Raw genomic sequence first — 17,303 nt, 5'->3', positions numbered from 1 at the left:
TCCCCATGGAGACAGAGGGGATGCTGCATCACGGCAGAGCATGCGGGGCAGGTGTGGTTATGCTGGGAGGGTTGGCCACAGCACAGTAATTGTCCAGCAGCTCCACAGAGATAAGACAGGTCAAGACTGAGACTGAAATTGAGTGCAGGGGTCAGGGTCATCAAGGTGGCCAGGCATGGGCATGGTGCAGCACAGCCCATGCAGGTGCCTCGGCAAGGGCCCCACATGAAAAACAGCTCTGGAAGGGGGGAGGTCCCAGCTGAGGCTTCTCCCAGCTCCTTCTCACGCTTACCTTAGCTGCTTCCCGGCAGCCTGACACCATGTTATCACCATACTGAGTCAGACCTGGCCTCAAGCACAGGCAGCCAAACTCTACGGGGACAGTGGAGGAGGCCCAGACCTCTGGCACAGTGGAAGAAAATTATTAAATGCAATTAAAGTTTGCAGCAGAAAAGCAAATCCCTGTGTATTCTCTCCCTGCACAACCGGATGTCATGGACAATAGGAGTCAGGAGGATGCAGGTACACCTGGAGGAGCTGGTGAAAGGAGGAAGCCACAAGTAGAGAGGCCATGGGAGAGCAGCAGAAAGGGTGAAAGCAAGCCCTGCTCCCATTCATCCATGCCCCAGTTCTGATTTCCCTTGGGGAGAGGAAGAGGGAAGAGCATGTCCAAAGCTGGTATCCAAAGCTGCCTCATTACCCAGGCTCTCCTAACCATGCCAGGACTGCTGTAGGCTGCTGTACTGTCCTGGCTAGAATTACAAATCTGCGCATGACAGGAAGGCTAGCAAATCAGCTGGAAAAAAAAAAATACAAGAGGGAGAGAGAGACTGGTCAGCTGCTTCTGATTATTCTTTCTCAGGGCAGTAGGGGGAGAAAATAGATTGACTTAAAATTCGTGGAAAGTCTGTCTTACACTTGATTAGCCTGCTAAAATCATTGCCATAATATATTCACATATTCTAGGGTGATCACTAAAACTTCCTTCCACCTAGCACAGGAGAAAAGGCTGCAGAGGGTGATTTAAGACCAAGAAGCCAAATGTATGTTGCTCTGAACTAGGCTGTGGAAGACAAGAGTTAATGCTGACCCTTTAGAAAGGCTGCATCATGAGAGAACCTTGTGAGGATGAGTGGCAATTATACCACAGTGTACCCTGAGCCAACCGTCTTCCTTGGAACTTGTCTTCCTTCTCCATATAGTAGTGGATGAAGATATTACCTCTTCTGACACATCTGTTACTAGTCACTTTGAATTTCAGAATTTGAGTTGTAAACCAATTACTTCAGTATTAATTTTCCTCCCACTCCACCGAGGTAAAATCAGGGATAATGTATCATAGACTCTTTGAGATAAATATGCCTCAATTTTAGATCATACCTAGCAGATTGCTCAGGAACCTCAGGGTCTCACATTCCACCAGGGAAATAAGGAAAAAAAAATCTTAATTTGTGCAGTTCCTGAGGTCTTTAAGCTACCTGGCTTGAGATTTTTGGCACAGCAGAACATGACACAAGAAGTTAGTCCCTCATTCTGCAGATGTTCTGTGCCATCTGGAGAGGAGAAACAGAAATTCTTGGTGATGGGCTGGAATTCATCAGTTCCCTCTGAGAATGCTGTAGGCTTTATATTCAATTCTAGGTACTGATTGAGGAAAGCCTGCAAGTCTATTGCTAACACCACCTGCTTGATTTGTAGAGCTTACTATCATTTGTACTGTAGATCAATGGGGAAAGAGTTTAAGACATGTCCAACAGGTTCTGTGTGCCACACTGGCAAAAAAATAGAAGAAAAATTTCAGTGAGACTGTTTTGTTCATTCAAAAATAAGTATGTGCTCATAGAAACAAAGTCCAATGCTGTATGGCTTATGGCCACAAAAATGCTTTCTTCTGCTAGATTGAAAATTAATAAAGAATTCACCAGTTATTTGGTGAGAAAATTTCAGGTGAGGAAATTTTTCCAAGGTAAGTGAATTTTGCACCTGAATTTCATGGTGTAAATGCTATTCACTTCCTTTCTCATTGCTACCCATTCACAAAGTAGCCAGATGCTTGGCAGCAGTCTTAACATAGCCTGCTACAAGGAACAATCGCATGGAAATGATCAGACAGGTGGAAATCTGCCTTTCCAAAGATGTGGAGAACTTCATATTAGTAGTTCTATTTTCCGTGTCATCATATGAATGATTCTCCCTCATCTGAATGGCTCCACACAGATAATGCCAGTGTGCAACTCCTGTGGAATTGGACTCCTCCACTCCTCCACAGACTGAAGTTGGAAGAAGTTGGGATGAAAAACAGAAGTTTGTATATCATGCAAAGGTATGTCCTTTGGCAGGTGATGAGCAATATCACCTTTTTTTTTTTCTTTGTCAGATAAAGACATCTGGGGTTCTCTGTGTTAAAACAGGTAGGCTGTTTGCCACCTTTTCCTTGTGCTTTTTGAATACTTTTCAGAACCAGTTCTCAGTTTTATCCCTGACTTCTCAAAACCACAATTCCATGTTTATATATGATAAAAAATTAGTCTATCATCAGAAAGGCAAGAAGGTAAGTGATAGTGAGGCCAGCCCTATTTCTGTGGAGTGGAGATATTCATGTGCTCTGCTTATTTTTAGCAGAAGATGGTGGATAAATCTGAGCCAGCATGTTTTTCATCCAATCTGTCCCTGGACACTAACAGATGGTGCTTTCCTGTGCCAAGTACTAATGCACTTTACATTGGCATTCAGTGTCAGGACACAAAGCTTGCCAAGTCCCTGCTAAATCTGCTGATGCCAGGGAAATTGATAACAAACAACTAGCCAGGGACACAGTCCCAATCTTTTCTCTACATCCAAAGCAGCACAGAAGCTGTACCAGTGTAATGGTATCATCTGCTCTCCAACTCGTGGATACCAATGCAGCAAAAGAGGATCCTGGACTGGGGAAGAAAGGGGTCCTGAGGCTATGAGCACAGGCACATACCTAAAGATGGAGGGAGATCCACTTGCGTCACGAGGGCTAGATCTGTGCTGGACCCTTGTCCCTGAGAACCTTGACAAACTTGTGCTCTGATGCTAAAACACATGAATTAATGACAATTAGCATACACACACATACTCCTATCAACCAGTAGGGTGATTCTTCTGCTTAGCATTCCTTATACCCCTTGAGCACTAAGCATACTAAATTCAGTCTTACAGGTCTACTTCCTGTGGTTTACAATCCTACGTACAGTAAGGCCACCTGCAAAACAAATAAAAATTAAAAAAAAATAAAAATCCATAGATTCCTCTGAGAAGGTCACTTTGTTTTACAGGCTGTTGCGTTTATTCTTTGAATACAAGCATCCAAAATTCTTGAGCTGTAAAATTCCTGTTCCTTTCCACCAGTTGCCTCAGTGCCCAGGCTTCCTTCTTGGATTGCTCAAAACTTGCTATCCACATCTCTTGGAGGGAATTCCAGCCAGCATTTGAAGATGAGAACGAGAAAGCCTCGGGTTTGGGGCAGCTCAGATGGTTAACCTGAGCACTCCACCTCTGGGGTAGCCATCCCTGGCAATGGAGAGAAATAAAAGGAAGAGGTTATTCAGGGACCCAGGCAGACAGAAAAAAAAAAAAAAAGAAAGAAAAAAAAAGGCTCTATGCCATCAATAAACTATTAAAGCATTTCAGCAAATTTACCCTCCCACCATAGGCTCTAGCCATGTCCCTGTGGATGTCCAAGGGGAAGCTCTCCATGAGTTGCTTGGAGGAACAATCCATGGGCAATCATGCTGACGAGAGCCAGAATCTCATATCAGATCTGGCTACAAACAAGCAGCATCAGCTAAGCCAATCTGAAATTCTAAGGAAACAAGTTCTACTTTCATCACTATATTCCATTTTCATGTTAAATATGCACACATTTCATGAGATTATTTTAATGAGAAAAAGACAAGTTATGAATCTGACGAGGAAAGCAGACTGGTCTTCACAGTCTGCTTGACTGGAGAGTCACAAAAGCATGCAAAAAGAATCTCTGTATCTCATCCCTTTTATACCTTTCCATGGTTTTATTCCCAATTTAAGGAGAGGACAACTGTCTAGATTTCCACTGGATTCATCTAGGACAGCTTGGCTAAATGTAATGTAAATGCTTACTAGTTTGCACTCCCCATCACTTCAGTTCACCCTAATAGTTTCTAATGCTTTCTTCATCTCCCTTCTACTGGCTGACTACTTAGTGTACTGCTCAGATTGTCACCTGTAAAAATAGGACCTAATAGGTATAGGACAACTCTGGGGTACTATAACCATTGGTCAGTTCCATTATTGGGCACAATAAGGTTGTGGTTTTTTGTTTGTTTGTTTGTTTTTCCACCTATGCTGATAATTGAGCCCATGAAGAGCTTTTAAAAAAATGGTTCTTGGTACATAAACCTAGAAACCTTAAAGGAATATGGTAATTAAAATGAGTATTCACTAACTCAGAGGTGCACATGGTGTGAGTTTCTAACTTCATTCTGTAATAACTGTTACAGGTAATGCTTTGTTTATGCTCTGTTTAATGCCCAGTCCACCACAACCAGCAGCCTCAGGAGACTGAACAGCTCATGGTGGCTCTGAAATGACCTCCTGGTATCACAGCCAACAACCTTGCAAGTCTGGTGGGCCCTCAGTGCCGGGCTTCCAGATAACAGAGCCATTTCCAGCTGGTCTCTATCAGTGTAACTTCTGAAAGATTTAGACCTGCAGAAACAGGTCCAGTTCCTCTCACAAATGCACAACCTGTCTTAAACATCAATATTTCAATGTTTAGTCACTAAATGTGGCCAGAGAAAATGACATTTTTTCACTAAAGGCTTGCATGCATCCACATATACACAGACTCAGAAAATCATAGAGTATTTAAATCAGGAGGGACCTCCAGGGATCATCTAGTCCAGTCCCCTACTCCAAGCACGTCTAATCAGATCTTAAAGCCCATGGTCATGTCCAGGTGAGTCTTAAAAGCCTCTAAGGACAGAGATCCCACAGCCTCTCTGGGCAACATGTTCCAGTGTTTGGTAGCCTTCAGGGTGGTCTTCTAAAGCAAGTCAGCAAGTCAGGGTCTTCACTGTAGCCTGACAAAAACCTCCTCCCTGAACAATTCAAGCTTTTTGTTGAGATGACCACCAGCTCAACAGTCACTGTGCATGAGTGCCAGTACTGTAGCAGTATGAAGAACACATGCCCTGGCCACATACTCACACCTTCTGGCAACACCTTTTGGCATGAGGATGTATAACCCAATTACACTGCAATACCAGTGATTGTAGGCTGGCCAGAAATCTGATAATCAAAATTCCTCTGGCAAATCTGAACCTATGGCCATTTTAAAGCCCTCACAAGACACGAAGTCACAAGTACCTTTTCTTCCCTCCTGATGTTTTCCCACACTCTGTTACAAACCATGCACTCAAACGTGTCAATGTAATTGTCCTGGGTGATATCTTGCACTCCCCATTTGCGCTCCTTCATTGCTGTAAGCAGCCTTGGGTTGGAAATGTTGCCTTTCAGTTTCCATTCCAGGAAGGCCTCATATTCTTGATCATTTTTGTCTAGTGTTTTGATATAGTGGGCCAGCTCCCTAGGGTGTGAAAAATTAGATACCAAGATTGCGCTCTTGTTGTTGGGAAGCCAGTCTACAATGCTGGGAGACCCAAAGTACACTGGTACCACTCCCAGCTTCAGTGGCCGCCAGAGCTTTTCAGTGATGTAATCTTCACAGATAGCATTTTCAAATGCAAGAATGAACTTGTACTGTGCCAGTATTTTAAAGAAGTTCCCGTTGTCCATGGCAGCTGGATTTCTGAGATGCTGGGGAAGGTCTCTGTTGTGCAGACATTCCCCATAAGAGTCTACTTCGATGTGGCACATCAGCTCACGCACATAGCTGTCCCGATCAGAAGGAGGGTTGCAGTCAGACTGCACGTACACGAGTGGAGCAAGCTGCTTCCTCAGGCTGTTCTTCATCTGCAGTGGGATCATGTGCCTCAAGGACTTGAGGACCTCTACACCCTCAAGGTACTGAGTGGTCAGTGGTAGGTGAGAATGGCGGCTGAAGGTCGCAGTGTGGTTGAATAAGGTGATAGTTGGTTCGTGGAAGAGTTTGTAGTTGTTTTTTGGTGACTCTTCATGGAAAAGGGCCCAGTCATGGTGGTCTTTTCGAGGGAGTGGCAGGCTGTCTATACTGAAGTCAGTACCTAGACAAAAGCAAATAGTGTTTAATCTGGCCTTCCCCTGTCATGTCACACAAGTACAATATACAGAAATTCAATTTTAATTTAATATCAGCCCTACAGCACTGCGTTTATGACATTACAAGGCAGCACAACAAAGAGAGTAATTCATACAAAGACAAAGGAATGTGAAGACAGATAGAAGCAAATTTGGCAGCAGAAGAATCTAGAGACGGGAGATCAGTAGTTAACATTAAAAACGGTTTACATTCACGTCATGTTAGTTTAAAGGCCCCTCATTTCAAAGCCTCCCTATTTTGTATTTTACTGCACTGAAGGGAGACTAATAAGATGCTTAATAATCCCCTGGCTATGTAAATAGGGGAACAGATGGCATTTCTTCTGTCTATAATGAGAGGGAAATGGTCACTGCAGGGATGAATTTGGTTCCAGTACCAAAACAACAACAAAAAAAAGCTGCTAAAATATTGGACGCAGTTAAGGAGAAACATTGTAAGAATGACTTGAAGTCTTGGAAAGATAATATATTATAGAGACTTTGGAAGCCAATCTATTTAGTTTATCATAGAGAAAATTAAGAGATGATGTATCACAGCTGCCTACCAGATACATAAAGGAAACGGCCTCTGGCAAAAGATGGCTCCTCAATCTAGTGGCAAAAGTAGAGAAAGAACCACATCTAAATGCAGAAAGCAGACCACTGCGGCTGCTTGCACTTTTCTGGAAGGACAGCAAGCTCCTCAAACAATTTAGGAAAACCAGGGTCAAAGCTTCAGGTCAAACCTATAAACCTCTTCTCAAAGACTGGTCTGTGCAAAACTGAGTTCAAAATATCAAGTCATGAATCAGAACCTTTCTCTCCCTTCAGTAGTGCTGTACTACACTCATATGACTAGCCTTTTTTCAGATTAAATGCAAAGCTGGCGAATCTCTGCCATGACACTTCCTCACTGTCTTAGAACTATATTTGGTTTTGACTTGTGTACCAGCACTGAACATATGAAACTTTTAACCTGTTCTGCCAAGCACGTGAGGTTCATAAACCAAAAAATAAAAGGAACAGCTGGTTTTGAAAACAACACAAACCCCTTTTCTTTGGACAAGTTATTCTACCATCTCCATCTTACTCATGACCTTTCATTCTATATTCTACACCTGACCTCAAACCACTGGGGGCAGGGAGAGGGGAAGGGGAAAAGAGGGAGTTAATGAAAGTAACAAAAAGTTTTCATCTAAAAACTAATATATAAAGAATGAATGAAAAAAATGCCCAATGATCTCTGTAGCTGCATAAGCCTGCCAAGATGACTCCAAGGGTGACCTTGTAAAACCAATAGAAGACTTCACTACAGCAGTGAAGATGGATGATATCTGCCAGGAGTATAAAAACCTCCTATAGAGAATGATCCTTCAAAGAGCATCAGGTGGGGTTTTTTTGTTTGTTTGTTTGTTTTTTAAGACCATTAAGGATTTGACATTCTTTTTTCCACTGAGGGGTGGTCCCAGGCCCCAAACACTAAGAGGATGAAGGGCTGTGCCACTCACTGAAAACACACAAACAAACAAAAAAGCTGTTTGCTTTCTTTGTTTTTGTTGTGTGGTAGCGATGAAATAAGGCAAAGAAAAATGAGAATGAATCAAATTCTTACAGAGTAGCTCATGCAGTCTATCTGGTTTTGAAAACACCTTGTTTTAAGAGATGTCCGGAAGAGAAGCTGCAGTGCATATAGACAATAACGAAATGCTGTGGATTGAAACCATAGCTGTTCAGGGTTGCCTCTTGCAAGAGTTATCTCAAAGACGTAGCAGAGCAGGGGAGAGGGAAGGTAAATGCAGGAAAGAATGACACAAGAAAAGGGGTGAGAGAGGGATAGAAGCATAATGTGTAAAACTTATTAAACAAAGAGAGAATTAGGCACAGAGAAAAATAAACAGCACAATAGATAAAAGCACACCAAATTGGCTGATTCTAATATAACACTTAATCAATCTCCATCCAGAAAGCAGACAAAAAATTTTGAGCATTGAAGGGAAGATACCACCACCATGTTGCCCACCCTGTGAGCTGAAGGAAATTAATGAGCTTACGAAGGGATAAGGAAAGCACAGCAAGACTGTAATTACAAGCAATTTCAACTTGCAAACTACTAATTAGAAAATCTCAGATATGTGGCAAAGTGCAGGAACAAATGACAGATGCTCTCGGGAGAAGTGCTGTATCTTAGGAGACTTCTTTCATTCGGGATTTATACTCCAAGGACTCAACTCTCTGGTGCAGAAAAGCTGAGCATCTCCCTCTACATCAGATCCAGCTCTTGCTGACACAGTTTTCCTCAGAAGCAACAGCATTGGCAGCTCATGCTACAAGCAAAACTCTGTGGAGTATGTGATATTGAAAAGGCAGACTTTGGATACTACTTTGGAGACTCTACTCCAAAGGTAGAGACAAAATTGAGCAAGTGGGTGCCATGGCTCACTTCCAGAGGAGAGATGACCTATGTCAACCCCTACCTATGTCCTTTGTCTCTGCAGACTTTAGCATTGTGAGATCATTTATCGTGGTTTAAAAACAAGTAAGATTTTTGCATATTTTGACACTTGCCTTTATATGCACTGAAAAGACAGCACCACTAGAAAAAGAAAAACTACGGGGAAGGTCTTTTGCCCAGTATAAATAACCTTTTGAAAATAAGTAATAATGTCCACAAACCTGCTAAAAATGAACAGTAGTAGTTCTTTTAATGCTGAAACAGGCAAGCAGAATTGCTGCCAGAGACCAAAAGCACCAGACTTCACAACTTTCACGTGGTGCAAACCTAGCTTTCCTTGTCTTTAATTAGGTCAGCTTCTCATTCCCTCACTGTTATTCCTTTGCCTTCATGCTTGACCACTATGTTAGCAACAGACAATGCTGACCTACTTGGCGCTCTGAAAAGATTACTGATGAGAAGTTTTTAGTTTACTGTTAACAACCACGTTAAAAGCCCTTATTTCCAGTTCACCTGTGTCTTGAGCAAGTGAACGAAAATTCAGTACTCCGTTTTGTTTTGTTTTGTTTCCAGACAAAGGGGCTGAACCTACCAATCACAGAAATTTATGTCTTTATTTTTCCAACTAAAGTTCTTTTTTTCATCTGCAAAGCAATGGTGTGGGGAAAAAATTTAACAATGGTGCCTCTTGTGTTTTGATTTTACAGCACAAGTAGTAAGAAGTTTCTTAGGCAGCAGAGCCAGAGCAGCTCAGCATGTTGCACTAGCTGCTGTTCCTTGTGCAGAATCAATGCACTTCTTTCAGTGCTTTCCATTTACAGTCTGCTAGCAATCTCTTGGCACATGCAGCAGGGCAGTTGCACAGTTACCAGTGAGGGCATTATCTTAAGACAAGAGTCTTGCACAAGCGTGACAAAGGCCTTGCAGAACCTCTGCTGGGGGTGATAAGCCAAAAGACCGGGAAGAAAAATGTCCTGATCTCAGACTGTCTTTTCATGACTTGGCAGCTACAGGAAATTATCTTTTCTCCCATAAACAGGGAGCACATGTGACAGGAAAGCAGCATGAGGCAAGACAACAGTCATCCCACAGATGTGCATGGTCACTTCTCAGAGTCCTTTTGCAGAGGTCTCTGGACCTGTGACGATAGATTCAGCATCAGGCAAAGTTTAACAAAGTGAGCTGTGTAAGCTTCCTGCTCCTGATTTCCACCTAGAATATTTAATCTCTAAAGGAAAATAACTGGACAGGAGGGAAAGTTTCTCCTTTAGAAAGAAAGAGCTCCTTACCATAGAACAGAAAAGCTCTTGTCATCTGATTGTGCTGGTAGGTCTTGTTGATAGTAAAGAAGCAAACATCCTCTCCACATTGACCCAGTCTCCCTGTATCTCCAGTCAGGGGAGACCACCAGAGCAGGATGGGGTATTGGTTTGCATCAGACTCTGTCCTGAAGTTGCCGTCAAGTTTGTTCTTAAATTGGAAATCATGTCTCTCCTCAGGCTTCAGTGGACCACTGTGTAAACTGGAGTCTACTGCCACCTTATTCTCTGAATCGCTCAGTTCAGTGATAACCTTCAGGGGAAAAAGCATACGTATCACAGCACATCACTGCCATTAGCCAGGACATTTGCATGTTAGAGTTCAAACATCAAGCACTAAGTAAGTCTCCATGAAGTTACTGTCAGTCAAGGAAGTGAATGCACTTCACTCATTGCAGCCATTGTCCAGGTGATTTACGTCAGAATAGGGGGTACTTCAATTTGAATTGGTAAGGTGGAGGCAAAAACTAAATTTCTGTACTGAGATATGGCTGTGTCAGACAAAAGTTAAGATGACAAATTCTGCTTTCTCTCTGGAAATAGCATAAAACAGAGGACAGCCCTCCAGTAGCAAGGTTTATTCTGGAAAACTGCTGTAAAAAAAAAAAAGTCATGAGGTCTTCACATCTCTGTGTGGTCACCTGTGCCCACCCTAATTAATTTTTAAACCAATGACTGGATATATTGGATGCAGACAGGTCTTAAAGAAAACCTAACTATAACTTGTTGGCCAGGCAGAGGAGAAAAATCCCACCTGTAGGCAGAGAAGTAAAAGACCTGACTGCGTAAACCATCATGTACAGATCAGAAACCCTGCGAGGAACCTTACAAGCTCCCCAACGGTAGGAGAACCTCTAACAGGGCTTGCCATCAGCCATGAGACAGAAGTCCTCAGAAAGTCAGGCTTCACTAATTCAGGTGCCCATGAAACCACCACCTTTTTCTACAGGATGTACCTTTCATGAAAGTGTCCTGGGGCAGAGAAGTCTGCTGAGGGAGAGTCAGTGAAGAGACAGTAATGATGCTGGTAGGTGGTGCTGCGGGATACACAGGAACCACCCTTAGCTTCTGTGGGGCAAAGACCTTCCTGCCACCATGCAAACGGCTTTTTTTGTGTGCATCTCCACAGGCAGTGCCTAATGCCACCCTAAGAACAGCTGCAAGAGCGATGGAGGAACTCATATCCACCAGACAGCTTTGGCTCACAGCATTTCCACTTTTTGGATGGCTCTGAAGGAGGATATTGGAAGGCAGGAGAGCGTTGTTTACATTAAGTTGGTTGAAAACATTTATCTTCCCTGATAGCATTACCGCATGCATTCATTTTGCTGTTAGCTATGTCATTCACTCTTACTGTCTAGTAAAATACACTGATTGTAACTAAACTAAATAGGCTCTGTGCAACACAGGACACTGGGACAGCACACACAGGAGGCTGTGCAAAGTGCAGCTGCACAGAAAAATACAGAAAACACTCCCACATTGGCAAGTGGACAAGATACTAGCTGGGGACAAGGATTATTTGTCTAACAGTGCGGTAAGATGTAAGTGCAGCAGTATAACTCTGATAAGTCTATAGCTACTTCATGTCCAGGTTTCTCCAGGAACATACTCCTTTTCTGTTTCCAAATTTTGCCCTAGCAGAATTCAAGGAATCTGTGTGCTTTTTCTGAATTTCTAGCAGCTCTCTCTGAACTCCTGAGGATTGATAATATACCATTTATACCCACAGCACACATGCTGCTGCAGTCCCAGCAGCAGGGCACCGAGTGTCACTGTGCAGTGAACTCGTCAGATGAAAATCCCAAATCCGAACCTGCTTAGCTGTGGAGGTGCAGTGCAGTCACAAAACCTGCCAGTAAAGCTCCTAAAGATTTGCTAGCATTGTTCCCACATTAGGGCAGCTACATCAAACTTTGGATGGCCAGCTTAGGGGCACAGAACCAAAAGTGACAACACCTGCCCCCACAAAGTCATTCCCATTCAGAGCAAGCAGCTGGCCTGGGAGAACTTCAGAAACCCATATGCTGGGTCCACAGGGAGTCACCTGAGGTACCAGTCTGAACAAGAGCTTCAGTTCAGAGCACAGCCCAAATGGAGACATCCCTGGGGCAGATCCTGCACTTCTCATGACTGAAGTTTCTGAAAGTCCCACAGCTGCCAGCTAAGGCTGGTTCAATCTGTGTAAAAGTTGCTTTCTTCTAATGAAAAGCTAGGCTGGACTGCGCCTACTGTAAATTAATATGCCTCCACACTGATTTTCCTCTCATTCATTTTCTTTTATTGACCAGCTACTGGACTTCCTAATGCTAAGCACAGCCTTTGAGTCACGACTGCTCAGGTTTTCCTGGTAAGGCTTCCACATTTGCCTGGAATGGGCCCAGCCTTGCCTCCCAGCCTCATCAGTTCAAACTCCAGGCCTTGAGGAGACTGGGAGAGCAGTACAGGATGGAGGCAATGCAACATGGGGTGGCCTGGTACACGACTTGTGAGGAACTCCTCCAGGAGCTGAGGAGCTGTGCAAGAAGGGCATTCTCTGTGTAATGTCACTTACGGAGCTGCTACCGCTATCCTAACAGAGTTGACAGAGAGCTGACAGACTTTCTTCAAATATTCCTCTCACAGCAGTCTTGTACGAAAAACATCTTCTGCCTTTTATGATCTCTCTCAATTTGCCAAATTTTGTCACATGTTGAGTGCAACTACACGCATGCCCCCTGCCCTTTTTCCCCTGTACCTGGAATGTCACCAGAAGGAAAAAGGCGGCTGCAAAGCAGAAACAAGACACCCACAGTTTCTTCCTCCTCGTCCTGATCATGCTGCACTGTTAGGTCCGCAGGGCGCCCACGGACAGTTAGAGCTAGGCGTCAGGTAGGCCAGCTTGTTGAAAGTTTTCAGCCCTTGCCACAATGCTGTCCCACTCCATCCTTACTCCTCTTCATGGTGACTGCTGCCAAAAAAAAAAAAAATAAAAAAAAATAAAAGGGTAAAACATCAACAAAGAGCGCTCCTCGAGCTTGGTGATTAACTTGATGTCTACCTGTAGCTTTCTGCAGGTGCCGGAACAATGTTTTGAGCCAGGCTAACCCTTAGCTAAACCAGGAAGCGGTCTGCACAAAATAGCACTCATACACACACTGCCGTCTCCCTCTGCTCAGCCTGGACTTGGACTCCTTTCAAAGCTGGGCCACACATCACCTCTCCACATATTTCTCTCCAAACCTAGAACAGTTTAGGTTTAACAAATTCCCCTTCTCTAGCAATCTGTATCCATGCTGGTCTGCCTCTCAAATAACCTCAAATGACTCTTCCCCTTCCCTGACACTCTTTTTTTTTTAGTTTTCCCAGACCATTTTGCTGCATGATGGATGTTACTGAGTGAAAATACCAGCACAAATTCCAGTTTCAGATTCAAAAAATAAAAAAGAGGAAGAAGAAGATGAGAGAAAAACAAAACTTTCTCTCTCAAGACATAGGATTATAGTTTGAAAATGTGGGTATTCTGAAACTTGAGAAAGAGGAAAAACATACCTTTTTTTTTTAACAAATTGCTATTTTAAAACTCATCTCCTTCAGAGATGTGCCTCTTAGAATTTAGTCTGGTTTTCTACAAAAAGGCGTATGTGGTCGCATTCCCTATGTGTGTGTGTGTGTGCCCATCAGCTACTTCCCGCATCCCAGTCATGGAGCTCCAAAAATCTTTCAGCGGGATGGGTCCCACAGCTACTGCCTGCCTCCTGCCTCTGTGGAGTTAGCAGATGGAGTCGAAAGGCTGCTCCTGCTTCCGCTGCAGCATGAGCACATCCCCTCGCATCAACCACCTGAGGAGCCTCTTCACCAAAGCCTCACATGAAACGGTGCTGTGCGAGTTCTGCTCTGCGTGGGACAGCTGCTTTTGAAGGTTTTGTCTGGGTACTGCAGCATGCTGCTGACAGTTCAGTGCCTTTGAAACCAGGTTTCAAAGTCTTCTATCCCCTGTACCTTCCTGCATTACAGCCAAAGTAGGGCATCAGGAGGGGAAGGGGCTGAACTCTGATTGCAAGTGTATTAGTGAAAATCTACTCAGCCACGCTTGGGGGGCAGAACAGTGTCTTTAATAGGATACATCTTACAATATGCATGGAAAAGTGAGGCTCTAATGACACACTGGAAGCCCCCCTCACCCTCTGCCTGGGTAAAAACGCAGGAATCTTCCTGGGTGTAGGTATTCTTCCAGAGGGGGAACTGCACAGCACGGGTGTGCTGTACCAATTGCCCGGGGCATGGCAGGGGGGTCATGGCTTTTCTCTGTCACCTGCAGTGCCCAAACCCGGTGCTCGTACCCAGCGGCGGGCTGACGGTGGGCCACGCCGGGCTCCGTCCTGCCCCAGCCTGGCCAGCAGAGCAGACCTCGCAGAGCCTTCCCTCCTCGGTCCTGCCGAGCAGAGGGCCTAAGGACCTGGGGAAAGAGCAGGACACCTCACCGCATCCCACTACCCCGTGCAGCAGAGCGGCCCCCCGCACACCCTCCCAAACTTCCCACCGGCTCCCCCCGCCGCCCTCTCCTCCCGGCCCTGCCTCGCTGCCTTCCCCCCGCATCCAGCCGTGCCCCGGGGCCGCTCTCCCCGCTTTCCCTGTGCACCCCGCTTTCCCTGCCCGGCTCTCAGCCCGTCCCGTACCCCTCCCGGGGGCTGCAGCCCCGTGTCCCCCCCGATCCCTGGGGCTCCAGCATCCTCCAGCCAGGCGGGCTGCTTTCCTACTTACCCGCAAAAATCCATCCCGCCCGATATGTGCCACCGTCCCCGTGCTGTTGGGTCTGTTTTTTTTTTTCCTTCTTCTTGTTGTTGTTGCTGCTGCTGCTGTTTGGTGACTGTTTTGTGTGTGTTTGGGGTTTTTGTTTGTTTGTTTGTTTGTTTGTTGGCTATTTTTCACTTTCAGTTCGAGCATCCACTTGGGGAGGGAAGCGGGAGGCGGGCGCTGCGCGGGGCCCCGCGGAGGGGCGGCGCGGATCCGCGCCTTCCCCCTTCCTCCTTCCTTCCTCCTCCACCGCTCCCAAAGCCCCCCCCCCAGCTCCCTGCGGCCACCCGGGGGGCTCGGGGAGGGCCCGCGGGGGTCGGCTCCCCTCGGGGTCCCGAGGGCTCTGCAGGGGAATCGCGGCGGGCCGATGGCAGCGGGCGCGCTGCCGCTCCCGGCTGCTTCTCCCGCCGAAATAAAAAAACAAATAAAATGATAATAATAATTAAAAAGTCTGCTTCTGACACTGATTTCTATAACTGTTAGCCTAGCTGTGCTTCTTCTGGCTATTTTTTTTTTCCCTCGTTTTGTTTTGTTTCATCTTTACAACAGTGCCACTATTTTATCCGGTGCTCTCTTCAAGAGGGCTTAGCTCCACTGCGCCAAGCCAGAGGGTTGTCAGAAAAAAAAAAACAAAACACCAAATGCGTCATGGAAGTTGGGAAGCACTCAAGTGCCTGCTGGCCGGCCCTGTCTCACAGGGAGGGAACACATCCCTCGTCCCTCGGGCTCAGAGCTGAGGCAGGCACCCCGAGCACAAGAAGGGCTACGGCTGCGACGTGCTGCCAGCCTCGCGGGGCATCCCTACCAGGCTGCGAGTAGCGATCCAGATCAGCTCGGGATTTCCAGAGGTTGCGGCCCTCTTTGTGCGGTTTCTGGCATTTGATGTTTGTAAGGAAATATATTTGCTCTAAAATGTTGGTTGTGCTGGCTCAGGGCAGAGATTACATTTATCCGTCTGGTACGTACGCATAACCATACATGTCCGTATTTATAACGTGGATCTACATGATATCCCATTTGTTTTAATACCAAGATGTCTGATACCTGCACATATTTGTTCGTAAGTGTTTGTGAATGAGATGGATCTTTAAGGTCACTTCCAACCCAAACCATTCTATGATTCTACTTATACGCTACTTATACACAAACAGGGCAAAACACCATTATTTGATGCTTCAAACATTAAGGGAAAACAAATGCAAAACAACTCTTCCTCCATCTCCTCTCCCCCAAGAGTAAAAGTGCCCAATCCAGGAATGGAGGGGCTCATGAGAGGGGCACAGCCTGGGTGTGAAGGGCAGCAGAGGTGCAGGAGGGCAGCTACCAGGGGAGCAGAGGGTGGAAACATCCCAGAGGTGGCAGAGGGAAAGCTTGACGTACTTCTGCTGACATGTCTGAGTGATATAGGTTATGCAAACGTTAAGCACACAGCTCATCTCCTTACTACACTGTGGGTTGTGCCTGTAGCCTTTCTGAAAGGCTCACAGAGCACCCAGCAGACAACCAGCAATACAAACAGCAGTGCAAGTGATCCTTGCCGTGTTGTCTTTGCCCCCTTTCCTCTCCCGCCCTCTCCCCATCGCTGTGGCTGACTGCAGCCTGCTGCAGCAGCGCCCACCTCTTGCTGCTCTTACTGCACCACAGAGCTCTGATTCCCCTGGGCTACTACCTTCCTCTTAAGACAAAAACTAGTAAGCATCACTGTGGTGCTAGGACATGACAGATTCATTTATCCCTCACTCCTCGTCCAGAGTTTCATCACACCTCTTGTTTCTTCCCCAAAATCCTAGCTGCTGGGCTCACATTTGTAAGTAGAAGCATCAGGTGGGGCTTAAATATGCTTTGCAAAGCATGGCTACAGATATTAGAACTGCAGCACAGATCTGCTCCACCGGCTCTGGGCCGGCAGGCATGTAGCAAGAAACTCCCAACTATTATTTTGTATAAGTGGATCCATGCTAAGGCAGACTCTTGCTTTTGGAGGCCTGACTAATGGTTGCAGGGTACCATGAGGCTGACAGGACTGAAGCTAGCATGCCACAAGCAGCCCATAAATCAAACTGAGCAGATGGAGATAGATCAGAAGCCTGTTAAACTTAATGGAAGGATTTGCTTTGATCCCATTAGGTTTTGGTTTTGTCCCTCACTTTAAAATTTAGTTATACTCATGGCTTTCAAGCTCCCTCAGTCTGCAGACTCCTAAATTGCTCTCATAAGGGCAGAATTTCTTTGTAATGCATTTTAGCCTCCTGGCAACAGGCTTGCTTTTCCCAGTTACCACCCATCCAGTCCTCAGACGCTGTCCATAGACCCCAACAATCCACAGATTCAAACTGAAAATAGAGAATTTAGTCCTGAGGGCGGTGGGATGGCTGTCAGACACTGTCGACCCTATGCTATCAGCAAGATATTCTTGGATCAGCTCCATCCAGCGGCTGGTATCAGAAAAAAAAATCAATTTCATTTCTTGTCCTGAAATGCCACTCTGAGGAAACAAGCGCCTATTGCAGGAT

At 45.4% G+C, this 17,303-nt stretch overlaps 1 protein-coding gene across 2 annotated transcripts; it reads right to left on the bottom strand.

Annotated features, from left to right (window-relative positions):
• Positions 1–3,290: 3,290 nt before the first annotated feature.
• FUT10 (fucosyltransferase 10) lies at positions 3,291–15,343 on the bottom strand. 2 transcript variants are annotated; one of them, XM_083818120.1, is made up of 5 exons: positions 14,758–15,343; positions 12,752–12,964; positions 9,985–10,267; positions 5,374–6,209; positions 3,291–3,537 (listed from the first exon to the last, which is right to left on the bottom strand). In XM_083818120.1, the coding sequence occupies exons 2-5, from the start codon at positions 12,830–12,832 to the stop codon at positions 3,313–3,315; spliced, it is 1,425 nt and encodes a 474-aa protein (XP_083674246.1). In that variant the 5' UTR covers positions 12,833–12,964; positions 14,758–15,343; the 3' UTR covers positions 3,291–3,312. The 2 variants fall into 2 exon arrangements, with proteins under 2 accessions (XP_083674246.1, XP_083674247.1); XM_083818121.1 differs by having other exon boundaries at positions 12,752–12,961.
• Positions 15,344–17,303: the final 1,960 nt, after the last annotated feature.

Source organism: Anser anser (genome assembly GCF_964211835.1).
Source record: "Anser anser genome assembly, chromosome: Z".
NCBI lineage: Eukaryota > Metazoa > Chordata > Aves > Anseriformes > Anatidae > Anser > Anser anser.
Note: the sequence above shows the minus strand (reverse complement) of the source record. Positions and strands in the feature narration are given on the sequence as shown.